This window comes from Dendrobates tinctorius, unplaced genomic scaffold, assembly GCF_039654945.1.
Source record: "Dendrobates tinctorius isolate UK_male_01 unplaced genomic scaffold, ASM3965494v1 ptg000331l, whole genome shotgun sequence".
Taxonomy (NCBI): domain Eukaryota; kingdom Metazoa; phylum Chordata; class Amphibia; order Anura; family Dendrobatidae; genus Dendrobates; species Dendrobates tinctorius.
In genome coordinates, this window is record NW_027361997.1 from 3538137 (window position 1) to 3555406 (window position 17270).

The window sequence follows — 17270 nt, forward strand, 5'->3', positions numbered from 1 at the left end:
TTATATGCTCTGTAACCTCTAATTTCACATTTATTTATGCATCATAGTAACAATTCAAGACAATTTCCAAGTAGAAAACAGGGTTTATTTTTAGGACTTTCCAGTCACTTTACAGGTCACTCATCAGTACATACATTCAGCTGGAGAAAAAGGGTTTCATTGCTTGATTCACAATCCAACTTCTCCTCTAATGGTATATGTCTGTACAACAAAGAAATCTACAAACGGCCAATAATCAAATTAAAACCGTTCCTACAACTGGTGCCACCAGGTAGGTTCTACATGTGGTGCCTCCTACTCATATGCCCCACTGCTGGAGCAATAACTGAAAAACATTCCATTTCCAGTGCTTTCAGGTCAAGCTGCCTGCTGACACCCTGAATACTGAGCTCCACCCTTAACATTTAGCTTCAGACTTCCATATTATAGTCAATTCAGTCTCACATGGAGAGACTGGGCTTTACTTGCATAAAATGGACACTGCAATGTTATTGTATCGCCCATTGGATATCAGCATAAGGATTCCTATGTTGATTACCAATAAAGCTGCCATCCCCACGATACTCCTTGCTTATAAGACCTCATATGTTAATATTTCTACAGATGTCCTCAATTACATCATACACTCCAGGTCCTTGAGGGTCTTTATTTATAAGCTATGTGCTCTCTACATGTAATTTCTCTGTACAGTATATAAACATTTTGCGCTTATGTTAATACAGTTGCCCTTTTATCATACAGCATAAGAGATCAGTTTAGACAAAGTTTTTGGAAACCTAATGAATTAAAAGTGCATTCCTACTTTAAGAAAGTTGCCACAGCAACCAAAGCCCCCAAATAATTTGTGATATTTTGGCTTGATGGGGTACAGCACACGTTTCTTCTTCACCAGTGGTCCCAAACAACTGCTGTTGCTTTGTAGCTCTAGGAAGCACTTTAACCCATAGGGATGCTCATCATCTACTGGCCTTCTGGATCCACCATGCAGGTCATTAGCTAAGTGACAGGAGCCCTTGTAACGCTTCCTCCTATGCCTAGATTTGATATTCTTAACTAGCACCTGACCCAGTTAGTTAAAGCCATGATCTCAAGGTGCTAAAAAAACAGGATTTTTTGGGTTGCTTACCGTAAAATCTGTTTCTCGGAGCCTTCATTGGGGGACACAGAGACCATGGGTGTATGCTGCTGCCACTAGGAGGCTGACACTATGCACAAAAAAAGGTTAGCTCCTCCTCCGCAGTGTACACCCCACCGACTGGCAGGAAATTCCTCAGTTAGTGAGAAAGCAGTAGGAGAAGTAACAGAATAGATTGAAAACAGAACAGACAACTCAACTGTAAACAACCAACAAACATAATAACAGGAGTTGTAGAACATGGGAGGGTGCTGTGTCCCCCAATGAAGGCTCCGAGAAACAGATTTTACGGTAAGCAACCCAAAAAATCCTGTTTTCTCGTTCGCCTTATTGGGGGACACAGAGACCATGGGATGTCCCAAAGCAGTCCCTGGGGTGGGAAAAACAAACTTCCATCAGGCCAGCGGACTCACCACCGCCGCCTGCAGAATCCTCCTACCTAGGCTGGAGTCCGCCGAAGCGTAGGTGTGGACATTGTAAATTTCAAACGTGTGAACCGAAGACCAGGTTGCAGCTTTGCAAAGTTCCGACACACGCCGGATGGAGGTGATGGCTACCAGAAAGGCTACTTTCCACGAAAGGAGAGAAAGGGAAACATCCCTGAGAGGTTCAAAGGGAGGACCTTGCAGAACTTCGAGAACCAGATTAAGATCCCATGGATCTACGGGTGCTCGGTAGGGAGGAGCCGTGTGAGCCACACCTTGAAGGAAGGTTTTGACCTGAGGACAGGATGCCAACGTCTTCTAAAATGAAATGGACAGCGCCAACACTTGACCCTTTAAAGAGCTGAGGGCAAGACCCGCATCCAGCCCCTCTTGAAGGAACGCCAGGGCAGAAGGGAGTGAAAAACACATGGGCAGAATGTCATTGGTCTCGCACCAAGTGAAATAGGCTTTCCAAGTACGGTAATAAATTTTGGAAGACGATGGCTTCCAGGCTCAGATCATGGTATGAATAACTCGATCGGAAAATCCTGATCGTTTCAAACCTTGGACTCAACAGCCATGCCGTTAAATTGAGCGGCCAAGAATTGGGGTGGCAAATCGGACCTTGAGACAGCAGATCTGCTTTGTCTGGAAGCTTCCAGGGGGTGTCCGCGAACCAAGACCTTCTGGGCCAATTCGGGGCGATGAGGATGACTGGAATTCCTTCCGCCTTGATTTTCTTCAACAGCCTGGGAAGAGGAAGGGGAGGGAACAGGTAGGGGAGCTCGAAGTGCGACCAAGGAATGGCCAGAGCGTCGGCGCCCACTGCAAGAGGATCTCAAGCCCTGGATACAAACTGTGGGACTTTCCTGTTGAGGCGAGAAGCTAGAAGATCTACGTCCGGGGTACCGCAACGACGGCAAAGCTGAAGAAATACCTTCGGATGTAGGGACCACTCTCCCGCCGCGAGACCCTAGCGACTGAGAAAATCGGCGGCCCAGTTGTCCATGCCGGGAATGTGCACTGCGGATATTGCCGGGACTGAAACCTCTGCCCAATGAAGAATCTTGGACACTTCTGCCAGGGCTGAGACACTCCGTGTCCCCCCCTGGCGGTTGACATATGCCACCACTGTGGCATTGTCTCTCTGAATCCGGATAGGCAGGCCCCTGAGAAGTGTCTCCCAGTGAACGAGAGACAGATAAATCGCTCGTATCTCGAGGACGTTGATTGGCAGGGCTGACTCCTGATTCGAGCATCGACCCTGAACAGTGTGATTGTGGAACACTGCTCCCCAGCCGAGGAGGCTGGGATCCGTTGTCACAGTCTGCCAGTGAATGGGGAGGAATGACTGTCCCAGGGAGATTAGAGGAGACGTCAGCCTTCAAATGAGGGACTGCTTGACCCGGTATGAAAGACGAAATGGACGGTCCAGGGAAAGAACAGACCTGTTCCACCGAGACAGGATGGCGTGTTGGAGAGGCCTGGAGTGAAATTGGGCAAAGGGAACTGCCTCTGTCGCCGCCATCATCTTTCCCAGGACTTTCATTGTTGTCCGGAGAGATGGAAGTCGTATGATCTGCAGCGATCGTACATCCCGCTGCAGGGAACAAATCTTTTCTTGTGGTAGAAAAACCCTCGATCGACGAGTGTCGAACAATAGACCCAGAAACACCAGATGTTGTGTCGGAACAAGGCAGGACTTCTTTTTGTTGGTGAGCCACCCGAAATTGGACAGAGTGTCGAGGACGATGGTAAGACTTTGGCGAGCTTGATGAAAGGATGGAGCTTTGATCAGAATGTCGTCGAGGTACGGAAAAAGAATGAGACCTCTGATTCTCAACAAGGCCATCAACGCCGCCATGATCTTTGTAAATACTCTAGGTGCGGTGGCAAGACCGAACGGCAGAGCAACAAACTGGTAATGTTCCTGGCGAATCGCGAAACGCAGGAATTTCTGATGGCCGGAGAATATGGGAACATGTAGATGGGCATCCTGAATGTCTATTGAACACATGAACTCCTGCGTCTCCATGGAAGCGATTACAGACTGAAGAGACTCCATTCGGAAATGACGCAGTCAGACTCTCTTGTTGAGTAACTTGAGGTCCAAGATGGGTCGAACTGTACCGCCTTTTTTCGGCACCACAAACAGGTTTGAATAAAACCCTGTGAAACGTTCTGATTCGGGAACGGGCACAATCACTCCGGAACTGAGGAGAGAGGCGATGGACGCAAAGAACCCCGGAACTAAGGCAGGGTCTTTTGTAGGTTGGGACTCGAAGAAACGATCCCGGGGACGAGAAACAAACTCTATCTTGTATCCTGAAGATACAACTTCCCTGACCCAAGCGTCCTCTACTGAGGCTAGCCAGACGTCCTTGAAGAAAAGGAGTCGACCTCCCAACTGGGAGGGACCCTCGGGAGTTCGTTGATAGTCATGCTGATGTGGACCGTCCAGATCTAGACCTGAAGGGTCTGCCCTGGGAGGAGCGAGATCGCCAAGAGGGAGTGGGTCTGAAGGACACCTTCTTTCTATCCTGGCGTGCCTGCGGTCTTTGTTGGTTAGAGAAGTTCTCTGCCGTATTGAAACGGCAGAAAGCTTGAAAGGGCCGAAACTGACGACTTAGCGGGGGTCTGCGAGGCTTGGACTGAGGGAGGAGGGAACTCGTGCCTCCAGTGGCGTCCTTAATAATTTGGTCCAGCTGGGATCCACAGAGACGCGCTCCCTGAAAAGGCAGATTGGTAAGAGACTTTTTAGAAGACAAGTCAGCCTGCCAAGCTTTAAGCCAAATTGTACATCGGATTGCCACTACGTTGCTTGACGCCTGAACAGCGGACGACACGGCATCCAAGGAAGCAGAAAGCAGATAATCCCCTGCATGAGAAATCTGGTTGACCAGATCGGCCAATTGCTCCAGTTGGGCCTTATCTAGGATGCCCTTACGGAGATCCTCTGCCCAAGTGGCTATGGCCTTTGCTACCCAAGAAGAGGCAAAGACTGGACATAGCACCGCTTCAGCCACTTCAAATGCTGACTTTGCCAAGGATTCTATAATTCTATCATTAGAATTCCTTAGTGACGCCACACCTGTAAGCGGGAGAACCGTGTTATTAGAAAGTCCGGACACGGCTGCGTCCACCGAGGGGGAAGCAGACCAGTTGTCAGTGAGCTCTTTAGCAAACGGAAACAGCACGCCGAGGCGCTTCACTCTTTGAAATCGCCTGGTCAGATTTTCTCTTGCCCTGGCAAGAATCTTACCAAACTCAGAGTGGGAAGCGAATACCCTGGAAGGTGTTTCTGCCCGTCTGAACGAAACCTCCTGATCTGAGGATTTCGCAGGGGAGTCTTCTGATTTCGAAGGTGTGGTTAATCACAACAATGAGGTTCTGTACCGTAACCTTTATGTCCGCGTCCTGGTCAGAATCCAGCTCTAAAATCCCTTCAGAAGACATATCCGAGAACGCTTCACCTGACTCGGGTGAGGAGGCACGGGAGGGCAACTGCTGGGAAGGACTAGGTGGAGATGAGAGGCCAGGAGAGGATTTCGGCCGGAGATCCTGCCTGGGCCTTTTGTGGCTTCTGCTAGCTGGCTCAGATGGAACATCTTGCGACCTGCTGGACCCTGCAGAGGGGTCCAGGGGCAACTTATCAAGAACGGCCACTAGGGACTGACACCCTGGTGAGGTTTGCTACAGATTGTGAAAGAGACAAGGCCCAGCCAAGAATGGGGGGTTCGATTTCACGTGGCGCAGTAGCTGGCTCCTGGACGGCATCATGCTGAATGGGATTGCTGCAGTCCAGGCAGAGGGGAGTAGGCTATCCTGAGCTAAGTTTTCAATTGCAAGAGGAGCATGCGAAGAACTGGACTAGGGTGCCCACAGGGGCCGGCGGACGGCCACGTTCAGGCTTAGAATTAGACATGGTGAAGGAAGAAGAAACCTGCGGAAATGCCGGAAGGTTGGGGGACAGAAAGCAGAGTAGGGTGTCAGTCTGCAGTTGCAGAACTACTCACGGTCCGGTGTCCCCAACAGAGACGTATTAGGCTCTAGTAAAAGGCAGCGGTCCAGTAGGGAGCGCTGGCATCCGCTTTGTGTCCGGCTGTCAGGCTGTAAAGATGGCGGCAGCCTGATGTGAGGAAGAAAAACGCGGTTTCAGGGGAAAGGAGGGCGGAGCTAGACGCCTGCACCAGAAGGAAAACCGCCCCCTCCCCAGCCACAAGACTAGAGAGGGGGTGGGAGGGCTTAGGCACGGGCGGGAGCGCAGCCGGCCTATGAGATTGAACGGGGGGTGTGGTCGCGACGGGCACGAAGGCCCGAACTGAAGCCAGGGACTAAATTTGAGACGGCAGCCGCCTGTCTGCACGGGGCGGCGCGGAAGAACTGCGGCGCAGCCGCGTCCGCCCCTAAAGAAGACGCCACCAGAACACTGCTCCCAGACGCAACCTGCGCAAGAATCCCGGTGGTGGGGTGAAGACCCCACCGCAGCCGGGGTGAAGAAGACCCCACCGCAGCCGGGGCTTAAAAGGAATGCGGTGACCGAGAATCTGTGGTGCTACATTGGCGCCGCTCCCAGGCATTTTGCAGTTTCTTGCTCCGGTGCTCCAATAAAGGTACCTTCTTCATCCCACGCTGTCTGTTCATCTTTTACATATTCGCGCCTCGTCCAACCGACAGCCTCTGGTGGGCGAGTGGGTGGGAGGCGGGGGAGAAGGACCATCCGTTTTCGCTGGCCGTCAGCTGTGCTGAGCCTGCGGTCCGCCCAGAGGACTATGGGGATACGGGGTGGCAGTACACGCCGTACTCATAGCCTCTTGTGGGAGTACAGTTGTGACTGTATCCCTCCGGAAACCTGAAAAGGAACGACGCACATCGCGGTAGATATGGGTCCAATGAAAGACCCGTGTCCACCTCCTACTGACACCAAGCTAAACTAAGGAATTTCCTGCCGGTCGGTGGGGTGTACACTGCGGAGGAGGAGCTAACTTTTTTTGTGCATAGTGTCAGCCTCCTAGTGGCAGCAGCATACACCCATGGTCTCTGTGTCCCCCAATAAGGCGAACGAGAAAACTGACTTTTCCACACACAAACTGAAGGATTGCTTTGGGTAAATTGCACATATTAAGGACTGAGGACCTAACTGACATCACGCCAGTAACTATCACACCAGTCTCTAGTAGTTTTGGATTTCCTTTCACTACTTATACTTTTGACAACTGCATAGAATAAGCACATAATAGCACTCCCAACTATCCTGGGTTTTTCCTGCTGCCACCAAACGTAGCCGTCCTACCATATGGTGGTTAAATGATTGTGGAGACATTACCTTTCCAAAAGTTGACATTCCTGCCAAACTGGTTCTACTTCCAGTTTGTGATGCCTAAGGGCTGATTACATGCTAACCCACAAGAGACTATGAAGTAACGCACCTCCCTGAGATCTTGGGTGCCATAATACCCAATGTTATAACACATGATAGACTAATCACAATCCTCTAAATGCAGGTTGATTCTGTATTTAAGGACTAAACCACCTTCTTCACCTCTTCATGAGAACAGGTGAATTATGCTTTCTGAGTCAATGGGACTGGAACCACAGCAAAATCCATCTGGCTTAAAAGCAGATTTTTTTTCACATTAACAATATAAAGTGAGAAACAGAGGAAAAAAAAAGTTGGCATCAAATCAATAGTTCCAACTTCCAAGGGCCATGCACATTCCAAAATCATTTATGAAATAATACAAATGCACTAAATAAATAGTAAATTCCGTAGACTTGGTAATGGATCCAGGGAGCTTTTTTTCTTTTTACACTTATCACAAAGATTATAGCTTATAGGTTGTCATGTAGTCGCCGGTGTCTCACCAGATGCGAATCTCGCGTGAACCGTTTTCCACACTCCAGACACTCAAAAGGCTTTTCTCCTGTGTGTGTGGTCTGATGCCTCATGAAAAGGGAATAGAAGGTGAAACTTTTCCCACATTCGGCGCACATGAAAGATTTTTCTTTTGAATGTATTTTTTGATGTTTAAGGAGAGCAGTGTCTGATTTGAAGATCTTGTCACAACAAGGACATTCATAGTCCGTTTCTCCAGTATGAAGTTTCATATGTTGAGTCAAGAGGGCTGGATACTGAAAGCCTTCTCCACATTGGGGACAAGTATGTGTGGTTCGTTTAGTGTGTGTCCCCTGGTGTCTGGCTAGATGAGACTTTTTGGTGTAACTTTTCTCGCACTGAGAGCAGATGTATGGTCTTTTCTTCTTGTGCACCTTTGCATGTCGTGCAAGAAACTCCAGATTCTCAAAGCATTTTCCACATTCTAGACAGGAAAATGGTTTACTGCCCTTGTGGATTTTGCGATGCCTAACAACATGCGCTTTCCTACGGAAATATTTGCCACAATCAGGGCACATGTACGGTTTCTCTCCTGTATGTGTTCTATAGTGGTCAGCTAGCTGGGACCGACTGGGGAATTCTTTGCCGCATTCAGAACAAATGCAATCAGTTGCTTCTGCATGACTTTTCAGATGATGGTTAAGAAGACTCTGACTTGCAAAACTCTTTTCGCATTCAGGGCACGAAACTGCAGCAATGTGGCTACCCCAATGCAACTCCAGAAGGGCTTCAAAACGGAATGATTTGCCACACTCTGTGCAAGAAAATGGCTTTTCCCCTTCACGAACTACTTGGTGTTCCTCAAGTTGCGCGACATCATCAAAGCTTTCCCCACATTCAGAGCCTGGAAATGTCTCAATCTGGTCATAGGCAGTATAAGGGTCTTGTGGTTGAGCGTGTTTAATGGGAGTATAGACCTCCACTTGGTTTGTTTTGTGTATTTTACGATGTTGGTTTAGGACATCCTGGCGATGAAAAGACTTACCACATTCTGGACAGGGATAGATCTCCTTGTCTCCATGAATTCGCTGGTGTCGGAGCATGTGAGATTTCCTTCGGAAGCCTTTCCCGCAGTTTGAGCAAACAAAAGGCTTTTCACCAGTGTGAATCCTCTGATGTATATCAAACTCTGTCTTACAAGAATACTGTTTTCCACATTCACAACATATCAGTGGCTTTTTCTGATGGGATTTAAAGTGGTGGTGGAGAAGACTGTTGTATTTGAAACACTTCCCACATTCTGAACAAGAATATGGTTTGTCCTGATTGTCTGTTTTCTGGTGTAAGTTGCTGGAATGAGCCGAATAGTATTCATATGTAATCTCCTCCATATATGGTTCCTGGCATAACTGAGAAACTGATAGATCTTCAGTGCTTGTTTGCATTTTGTCATCTTCATAGTACTGTTCCTTTATAAAAGTAGAGCCATAATCTGCCTGAGAATTTTCAGAGCCTGTATTGATATCCGTGTCCCTGAAACTTCCTTCGGCGCTTTCAGCTAGTATGAAGTGCCTTTGTGATTGTTCTACTGATACGGATATGCCAGTCTCTATGAGAGACCCCTCTTCCTCCGAGGCTGGTTCTTGCTTAATCTGCATGCTTGTATATGGTGTTGGCAATTGGTCCATTAGAGCTTGCGGATATAAAGAAACACTATTTTTAGGTCGAGTATGTATGCGTTCAATTTTTATAGGGAGCTCATTTAATCTGGAATCTTCTTCGGCCCAATCAACAGGTTCCTCCTTAATTTTTATTACTCTGTACTCAGTTGTGGTGGGTTTAATATCTACAGATCCATATTCTTTGCAAGTTATTACATTCTCATCATTACTGCCACGTACCACTGTATGTACCAAGGGTTGACAAATGTTACTAGCGATGAATTCCGAGTCATCAGATGATGTGCCTTCCTTCTTGCAAATAGATAAATATTCTGTTTGGTCAATGGGAACATGTATGTAAATTTCGGGGAGCGGTCCAATTTCACTGGGGCTAAGATCTGTTTGTGTTGAGCTATCGCGGCACAAGTTTATAGAGTTTTCTTGAGTGATGTCGGTATCAGGCCTGTCTGTTTTAATAGGCACTGGCTCAGATATTAGTTGAACTTCAGGCATGTCAGCAGATGACCCTATTGGAAAGAATAAAATTGAAGTCCTTAAGAGAATGACATTGGCAAATGAACAATTAATCTAGAAGATGACAGTTGACGCCTTTTAGGGAATATTTGGGAAGGGGTGGTATCTCTAAAGAAGTACTTTAGGGATACCACCCAAATGGCCAAAATCCCTGCTAGTGTGGGCAGACTTGGTCAAGAACTACAGGAAACATCTGACCTCTAACTGCAGACAAAGGTTTCTGTACCAAATATTAAATGCTGTTTTTTCTACTGTATCAAATAATTAAACTTCATGTTATTGCATGAAATAAGTATGTAAAAGTCATACAATGTGATTTTCTGGGTTTTTTTAAGCTTCTGTCTCGCACAGGTGAAGTGTCCCTACAATAAGAATTACAGACCTCTCCATTCTTTGTAGGTGGGAAAACTGGCAAAATCGTCAGTGTGTATCAAATACTTATTTTCCACTCTGTACATCTTATCACTCGAGAGGTAAATTCATAGCAGTCAAAACTTTCCTTACTCTCAGAGCCGGACTTGTGATCGCCTGTCTTTCTCTTCTCTTCACCCTGTATCTGTGCTTCTTCCCCATCCATGTCATTCTTCATGTCACTGTTTGACTGGGAGTATAACATGGCAAGAAGAATACAATCAAATAATTTTATCAAATCAGTCTTACGGGAGTTAAAGTTGTATGGGATAATAAAAAAAGCTGACCTGGAACAGTGCCATTCTTGCCCAGGATCGGTTTTTGGTATCACATCTCTCCCTAATTTACTCATATAGTGCAATACAAGAAACTGCCTACAGACAAAAATGGTGTTTCTCAAAAAAAAAAAAAAAACATTTCCAAAGAAATATATTACTAAGGCTAGATTCACATTAGCGTTTACGGCCGCCGCTAAGCCCCGCCCCTGCCGTGCCTCCGCGGGTAGCTCCGCCTACGGATGCATGACGCTGCATGCGTCCCCTATCTTTAGCACTGGGGACGCAGCCCGTGCGCAGTATGCGTTTGGCGGTGCATGCGTCCTTTTGACGCTGCGCCGAGCGCACCAAAGTGCAACCTGTTGCGTTTGGCGCTGGTCGGCGCAGAGTCAAAAGGACGCATCGCCGCCAAACGCATACTGTGCATGGCCTTCGTCCCCTGTGCTAAAGATAGGGGACGCAGGACGCATGCAGTGTCATGCGTCCGTAGGCGGAGCTACCGGCGGTGGCGTGGCAGGGGGCGGCCGTGCGCAGCCCGACGCTGCGGCCGTAAACGCTAATGTGAAACTAGCCTAAAACATAAGCTGCCACCAGGTCTATGCCTATTCCGCATATAACTCACTTTTTGTGCATTTTTCAAGGATAGAACACATTCCATTGTTCATGCGTTCATCATTTCTTTGCGTTAAAAAAAAGTCTAATTTTGATCCAATCAAACTCGCCAATACAAGTCTATAGGTCTGGGAAAAGCTTGGACAGCACTCTGATGCTATCTTATCTGCCAGTGCTGCTTGGTTTTCACAGCTTGCTAGGAGAAGCTTGAGAAACACGGACTCGTGGACCAAACTGATTAAAATCGGACCTTTTTTTTTTCCTCTTGTATGTAAAAATGGATGCTTGAACTAGGCCTTTTTTCCATGTTCACTATATAGTGCTCACCTCTACAGTCAGAAGCTGAAGGACCTTGCTGGTGAGATCTACCACCCTATTGGTTTTCTTCTCCAGGTCTTTTTCATGGTCCATTTTGGGGCTCTGAGAGCTGCTCTTGTACACCACATTGTCACCGGAATTCTTCACAATGACATAATCCTGTTCAAAGAAAGATTTATAACAGCTTGTGAAAAATAACCATAGAAATAACAGCAGGAAACTTGAGGTAAGTAGTTTAGATAAGTTTGTTTAGTAGGAGTGCAACACATACTATCAGTAGAGGCATACAGTAAATTAAATTCTGTGCTAAAGTATATGCCCCCTATTTCTCCATATTTGTCATACTGATCAGAGCGGTTACTTGTCACTAAAAATTAAAAAAACATAGCACTTCATGTATTTTGCACACATATATGGCCTGTAAACTGCAGGCCACCGTCAGCTGTAATACAAAGCTGGCAGGAATGATATTGAGCGAGCCCCAATCCTAAGCCCGCGCCATAGACTCCCTGCACACATGACAAACATTTATATCACACATCACTAAAAGATCTCAAAGAACTATGAGGTATGTAACCAGGCACATGTGCCAAAATAAAATAAAACCAATATATTTATTTTGTGTCGCCCATTGCACGGTGTAAAAACTGCGACTTTTCAGTCTAAATGACCTTCATCAACCAAATACAATACTATATGAAAGGAAGAATAAAATAAAAAGACATGTCTAGTAGGTGTGCGACTCATCTGAGACTCTAGACATGATCATAGCAAACTGTGTAACAACAAAAATAATACATTCATATAAAAAAGGGGAGATGAAGTACGACAGAGGAAAAAGAGAGAGATCAAAGTCACCAATTACTGGGTGTCGGTTGTCGCTGTACTCCTGGAACAACTTCTATTCCAAGTTCATCTTACTAAGGTCCTGTCTGGCACCTGGCAAGTCTTTGTGAATTGCTCTTGCCGGACAGTATTCCCTATTAGGACAGGTCTACCACCAAATAGTGGGTAAGTGCTCTGGTCCAGGAGTGACCTACCGACATTGGTGACAGCCTTTGGGTTCATGTCTTTCAAAATTTGGTGGACTTAGATTACTCCTATGCATACTTACGAATTCTTTATATTGCCTTTTTAGGTATTTTCAGATCCATTTGTATAGTCGCATTATATCATTTTGTGACTTTGTTCTCTTTCCTCTTTTGTACTTTATCTCCCATCTTTTTGACATTAATGTATTATATATTTTGTGACTTAATATACAGTATTGTATCTCATCAAGCGTTTGTTTGATGAAGGTCATTAGACTGAAACTTCATGACTTTACACTGTGCAGTGGACAACAAAAAATATATTGTTTTCAATATACATCCAAGAGTACCCTTACTCCCTTAATACTGATATTTATAAGTATGGACCCTATCCAAGCACCAATGTTACGAGAAGTGCCTTATTTCCCAGGATACAAAAATTAATAAAAGTTAAAGCGAACCTGTCAGCAGGATTAAGTAAACTACAGCCATTATCAGGTTGTTGCTGTTATACTGAATGAAATGATATCTGGGGTGAAGAAATACGTAGTGTAGTTCTTGTGTAATTAGTGATATAATTTTTCAGCTAATGATATGCCCGTGATCCGGGGCAGGACTGTAGGCAGGGTCTTATCTACCTGTTCTAAGCCAGAGTAGCCAAGCAAAGCCCTGCCCACAGGCCCGCCCCAAAGCACAAACCTATTCCTTATCATAAAGCCCGAGAGAAAGACTGTTTGTGCTTTGCGGCGGGCCTGTGGGAAGGTATCTTCTTCGTTTCTCTGGCCTAGAGCACCAAGATAAGACTCTGCCCACAGTCCCACCCCGAGCACAGGCATATCATTAACTGAAAACTTCTAACACTGATTACACAAGAACTACAAGACTGATTTCTTCATCCCAATTTAATTAGTGTAACAGCGGCAACCTGACTATTCTTGTAGTTTACTTAGCAAACTCTTTCTGACAGGTTCCCTTTAAGGCTCCCAAGATACAAAAACTAAAATTCTAAAGATCACATTGGTCTGTTCTGTTAAGTGGATAACTAAAGCCTGATTAACTGAGTGCAAAGTATTAGAAGAATCTCAATTTTCTAAGAACTTCACTTGCTTCATAATCACCCAAGATCTTACCTCTTCAATAAGCAAATAGACTATCTCCAAGACAAGGCTCAGGATCCTCTCCATCATGTGATTCTTTTCCATCTCCATCTTCCATATATCACAGAGGAGCGAGGCCTGACCCGAGTCTGAGTTGATGACAAAGTGCCTGATAACATAAAACAAAGTTAAGATGAGACAAGTCTTCTAGTCTTCATATCCTTTTCTTCCTTTCTATTTGATCAATTATGTTTCCTCTTGTGCTGCTCCTATCCCCTAGAACTGGAATGCATAAAGAATATTCGTAGTGATGAGTAACCAATGAAATTACTACTTTTCTTTCATTTTCTAACACATAGAAATATGAAAGCTGGGATCTGGCTGGTAGATCTGGGTAATTTACCCACTTCTGTCTTCACTACTCTTTATGACAGAAGATTACTTTCCAAACCTTATGGTTAAACCTAATCTTTTTACGTATAACTTTCAGCATCCACCCGCTATCATTTCTTCCTCAGATACCCATGTTCGTACTATCCCCCTTTTATGTATTTCTTCGGTTTTGGACCTGGCAGGGGCATACACAAAAATCATGGGGCCCCATAGTAAAAAACCTAATTGGGTCCACCAAAAATTTGCATTTGTATGTTACTCCGCCAAAAATTTGGCGGAGTAAGTGGGCTTTCATTACTATCAACTTTGATGCCCCCACACAATATGAGGGACCACAAGACTCTACACAAGGCATCATGGACCCACATCCTTCCACACTGTATGATGGCCCCAACACCGCATAATTGTCCCACACAGGGTATCTGGGTCCCCACAGCCTCCGAGAAGTACAGACATAAGAAAAGAAAACTACTCATCTAGCCCTGTTCCCCCGATGGTGCATCATGTGGACTGAGGATCTACACAGCAAGCTCGATCTAGTGATATCATCACACCTGCTGTGCTGACTCATGGACTCTCAGGCTGAGCGGTTAAGCAAGGAGCCGATGGCACCATTCTATTCAGCGTGATCAGCCGCTATGGATAGTACGCTCCTGGGACCTGGTAAAATGTGGAGGTGTTTGGGCACACTTTTATGACCTCTATGTCCTCTATTAGGGTAACAAAGGGCTGCACGCTACATACAGAAACCATATATTAAAGAGACCAACGCTAGAGTCCTTACAAAATAAGACAGTGGGGTGATAATGTACATTGGATGAACTAAGTGACAGTACTGAGTCGCAGTGATTAGGACTTTGAAGACATGAGTTTTGATGGGATTTTCTATTTTTTTGGGGGAAGGTAGAAACAGATGTTGTAAAAAAAAAAATCTTAAGAAAAGAATTCAGCAATAATTCACTTTTTTGTCTTCCATTTTCTTTCAGACCTTTTGGCTTGCTGAGGTCACCAGTTCTGTTTTGTTATTTTTAAAAGAGGATTTGGCACCAGACTCCACGCATGGATCTGCTGAGACCGATGTATTTACTTTGACTATCCTTTTCAAAGCGGCAGTATGTTCCTTTATGAAAGTTTAATTCAATCTCTGCCACCATCCTAGCCTGAATGACGTTTCCTCAGTGTCCCTCCTCCCTGCTGAGATCTCACAACACTCTGTCAGTCAGGTGGGCAAAGACGCGATACACTTGGCTATATGAATTCTTTCACCTTTTAGCTGCAATCGGAAGATCCTCAATAGCACGATTCATAGGCAACGGTGCGCCAAAGTGTCTTCAATCAGATGATTGGCTGTCGTTCCGGGAGTCAGACCCCTAACAATCTGATAATTGATGATAATGATGAATGCCAATGATAGCTCTATATAGGACTTACAGTAAACTTTTAATTTTTCATTAAATAACGAGCTAACAGACCTCATGGGACCATGGCATTTCTTACAAGTCATTTATCCAATTGTTTCTGCGCATGTGACAATGGAGATAAACAGGTAAAGAGTAGTTATTCCCTATCTGATCCAGTCATGGCTGAGAGACGAGTATCCGTGTCTATGTTCCGGCCACAAGAGCGGGGTCCTCTGGAGACAGCCAAGTGGGCAGCCCATTACTCACTTCTTTCTGACCGGACCATAGACACACAGTAGTGTCACGAATGGATGAGATGGGACTAACCCTTTAATGCAATCATTGCATAAAACCCCTTGTGTTAAAGCTAAGCATCAATCACATCTTCATAGCTCTGTCTCCAACTAAGTACCGGTGAACAAATCAGTCTGTCCAGAGACGTCTGGAGCAGGGTGTAAACGATAAGACGGAATGAAAATGGCCGCCTGGAACGTACTGAAGGAGCTGTCACCAGGTCAGTCGTGGGCAGGCTTTACTCCTCCGTACATTCCCAAATATATTGGCCTCTTTAGTTAGCGCCAAGGGAATGGTACAGAGAGGCCAAAAGCCCCCCTAATAGGATCCAGTGAGCCATCCACCCCCCCTTGGTAAAGCCATTATAAACTGGCACTATGTGGCGGATTGAAAGAAAGAAAGAAAAGTGGAAAACTAAAAGGGGATGAGCAAGGAATAAGAGAAGAAAAAATTGGCCCTAAAGGATTTTGGCAAGTAAGAGGGGGATCACCTGCCCACAGACTAGGGGACAGGAACGTACCGATTACTGCGGGTCCCACCGATCCCAAGAATGGGGTCTGGATGAGCGGTGATGGATCGTGTGCGCCTCTGCTCCATTCATTCTCTATGGAACTGCCAGAGATAGGGGAGCGGCGTACTCTGGTGGTCCTATACTGCACTAGACCCCAATAACGGAGCTGAAGACACAATCAGGCGCTCACAGTGGGGTGGACACTGTGCGGCATATGGGCCCCGCAGTTCAGCAGCACGTGTGGCGTGCCCACCCCCCGGTACCTATAGAATAGCAATCACTTACCGGCCAAACCGTCTCCTCCTTCATCAGCTCAGGGCAGCAGAGGGGGGCTGGTCATGTGACCCACTGATGACGTCATAACACCCACAGGAAAAAGAAGGGAAAAAAAACAGTTCAGCAAGTAAAAGGTTAACACCGAGGGGGGCACCGGATTGGCATCACAATAACATACCGGCCATCTCACGGTCCAACGTCAGCTGCTCAAAGAGGTTCTGAAACGGCTGGGTGTGTGTTATAATGCGGTATCCACATCACCACATGTCGTGTAGGACACAATGAAGCCACGCATTGCGCATCCTCCGAGGTCAGCCGGTACCGCACCGGCAGCCCCCCCCCTCCTCCTCACGGCCTGGGTTACCGAGCAAACGCCGCTCAGTCCTCTGTGCTCCTGACAAAGGCCCGACGTTGGCTCCGGTGTCCGTGGCGCATCATGGGAAATGTAGTTCCAAGCTTTTACTGGGCGTGACGTCAGATCCTTGTTCCTATAGTAACTGGACGCCGCTGTGTGACTGGAGCATGCGCAGATTGCAAGCTCCAGAGAGCAGGCAGGAAAAAAGAGACTACGCATGCGCAGTATGGCGGCAGTTCTTCTGCACGGCATGGTCGCCTCTGGCACTTTAGTGTTAGCGCCTTTTTCATGCAGGCACTGGTTTGAGGGGTCATTGCGTATTCTCACGCATCTTCCCTCCTGCACGGCCCAAAATATATAATAATACATATATAAAATACATTATCCCATATCCCAATGGCCCACATATGACCAGGGGTATAAATATGGTTGTTCCAGAAAGTCCGGGACCCTGAGGGGTCCCAACCGCCATTCATGTAATATTGAGGTTGTATTCACTGTCATGTAATATTACTGGAGAATATTGAGAAGAGGGGAGATCCACGGCGCACCCTCCACACACCGGTTCTTAGGCTTCTCTCGAGCCCTACCGCTATGGAGCCGAGGGAAGCGCAGGAATAAGGAGAGGAGCTTAGCATCTGGTCTGAGGAGGGCACTAGGCAGTCCATGGTGCGCGGCTCTCCAGATTCTGGGTTGACTTGTTAGG

At 46.4% G+C, this 17270-nt stretch overlaps 1 protein-coding gene across 2 annotated transcripts; it reads right to left on the bottom strand.

Moving 5' to 3' along the window:
* Nucleotides 1-63: 63 nt before the first annotated feature.
* Nucleotides 64-16676, bottom strand: LOC141074272 (uncharacterized). Of its 2 annotated transcripts, XM_073561894.1 has the most exons (7): nucleotides 16388-16676; nucleotides 16219-16281; nucleotides 14995-15106; nucleotides 13369-13504; nucleotides 11217-11366; nucleotides 10096-10192; nucleotides 64-9584 (listed from the first exon to the last, which is right to left on the bottom strand). In XM_073561894.1, exons 3-7 carry the CDS (start codon nucleotides 15033-15035, stop codon nucleotides 7393-7395), a joined length of 2616 nt encoding a protein of 871 aa, XP_073417995.1. In that variant the 5' UTR covers nucleotides 15036-15106; nucleotides 16219-16281; nucleotides 16388-16676; the 3' UTR covers nucleotides 64-7392. The 2 variants fall into 2 exon arrangements, with proteins under 2 accessions (XP_073417995.1, XP_073417996.1); XM_073561895.1 differs by lacking the exon at nucleotides 14995-15106.
* Nucleotides 16677-17270: the final 594 nt, after the last annotated feature.

Coding starts and splice junctions, on each gene's coding strand:
- LOC141074272 (XM_073561894.1), bottom strand. CDS start 15,035: ATGAATCGTGCTATTGAGGATCTTCCGATTGCAGCTAAAAG. Junction 13,505..14,994: donor CTTCCGATTGCAGCTAAAAG/GTGAAAGAATTC, acceptor TTATGTTATCAG/GCACTTTGTCATCAACTCAG. Junction 11,367..13,368: donor TCTATTTGCTTATTGAAGAG/GTAAGATCTTGG, acceptor TTCTTTGAACAG/GATTATGTCATTGTGAAGAA.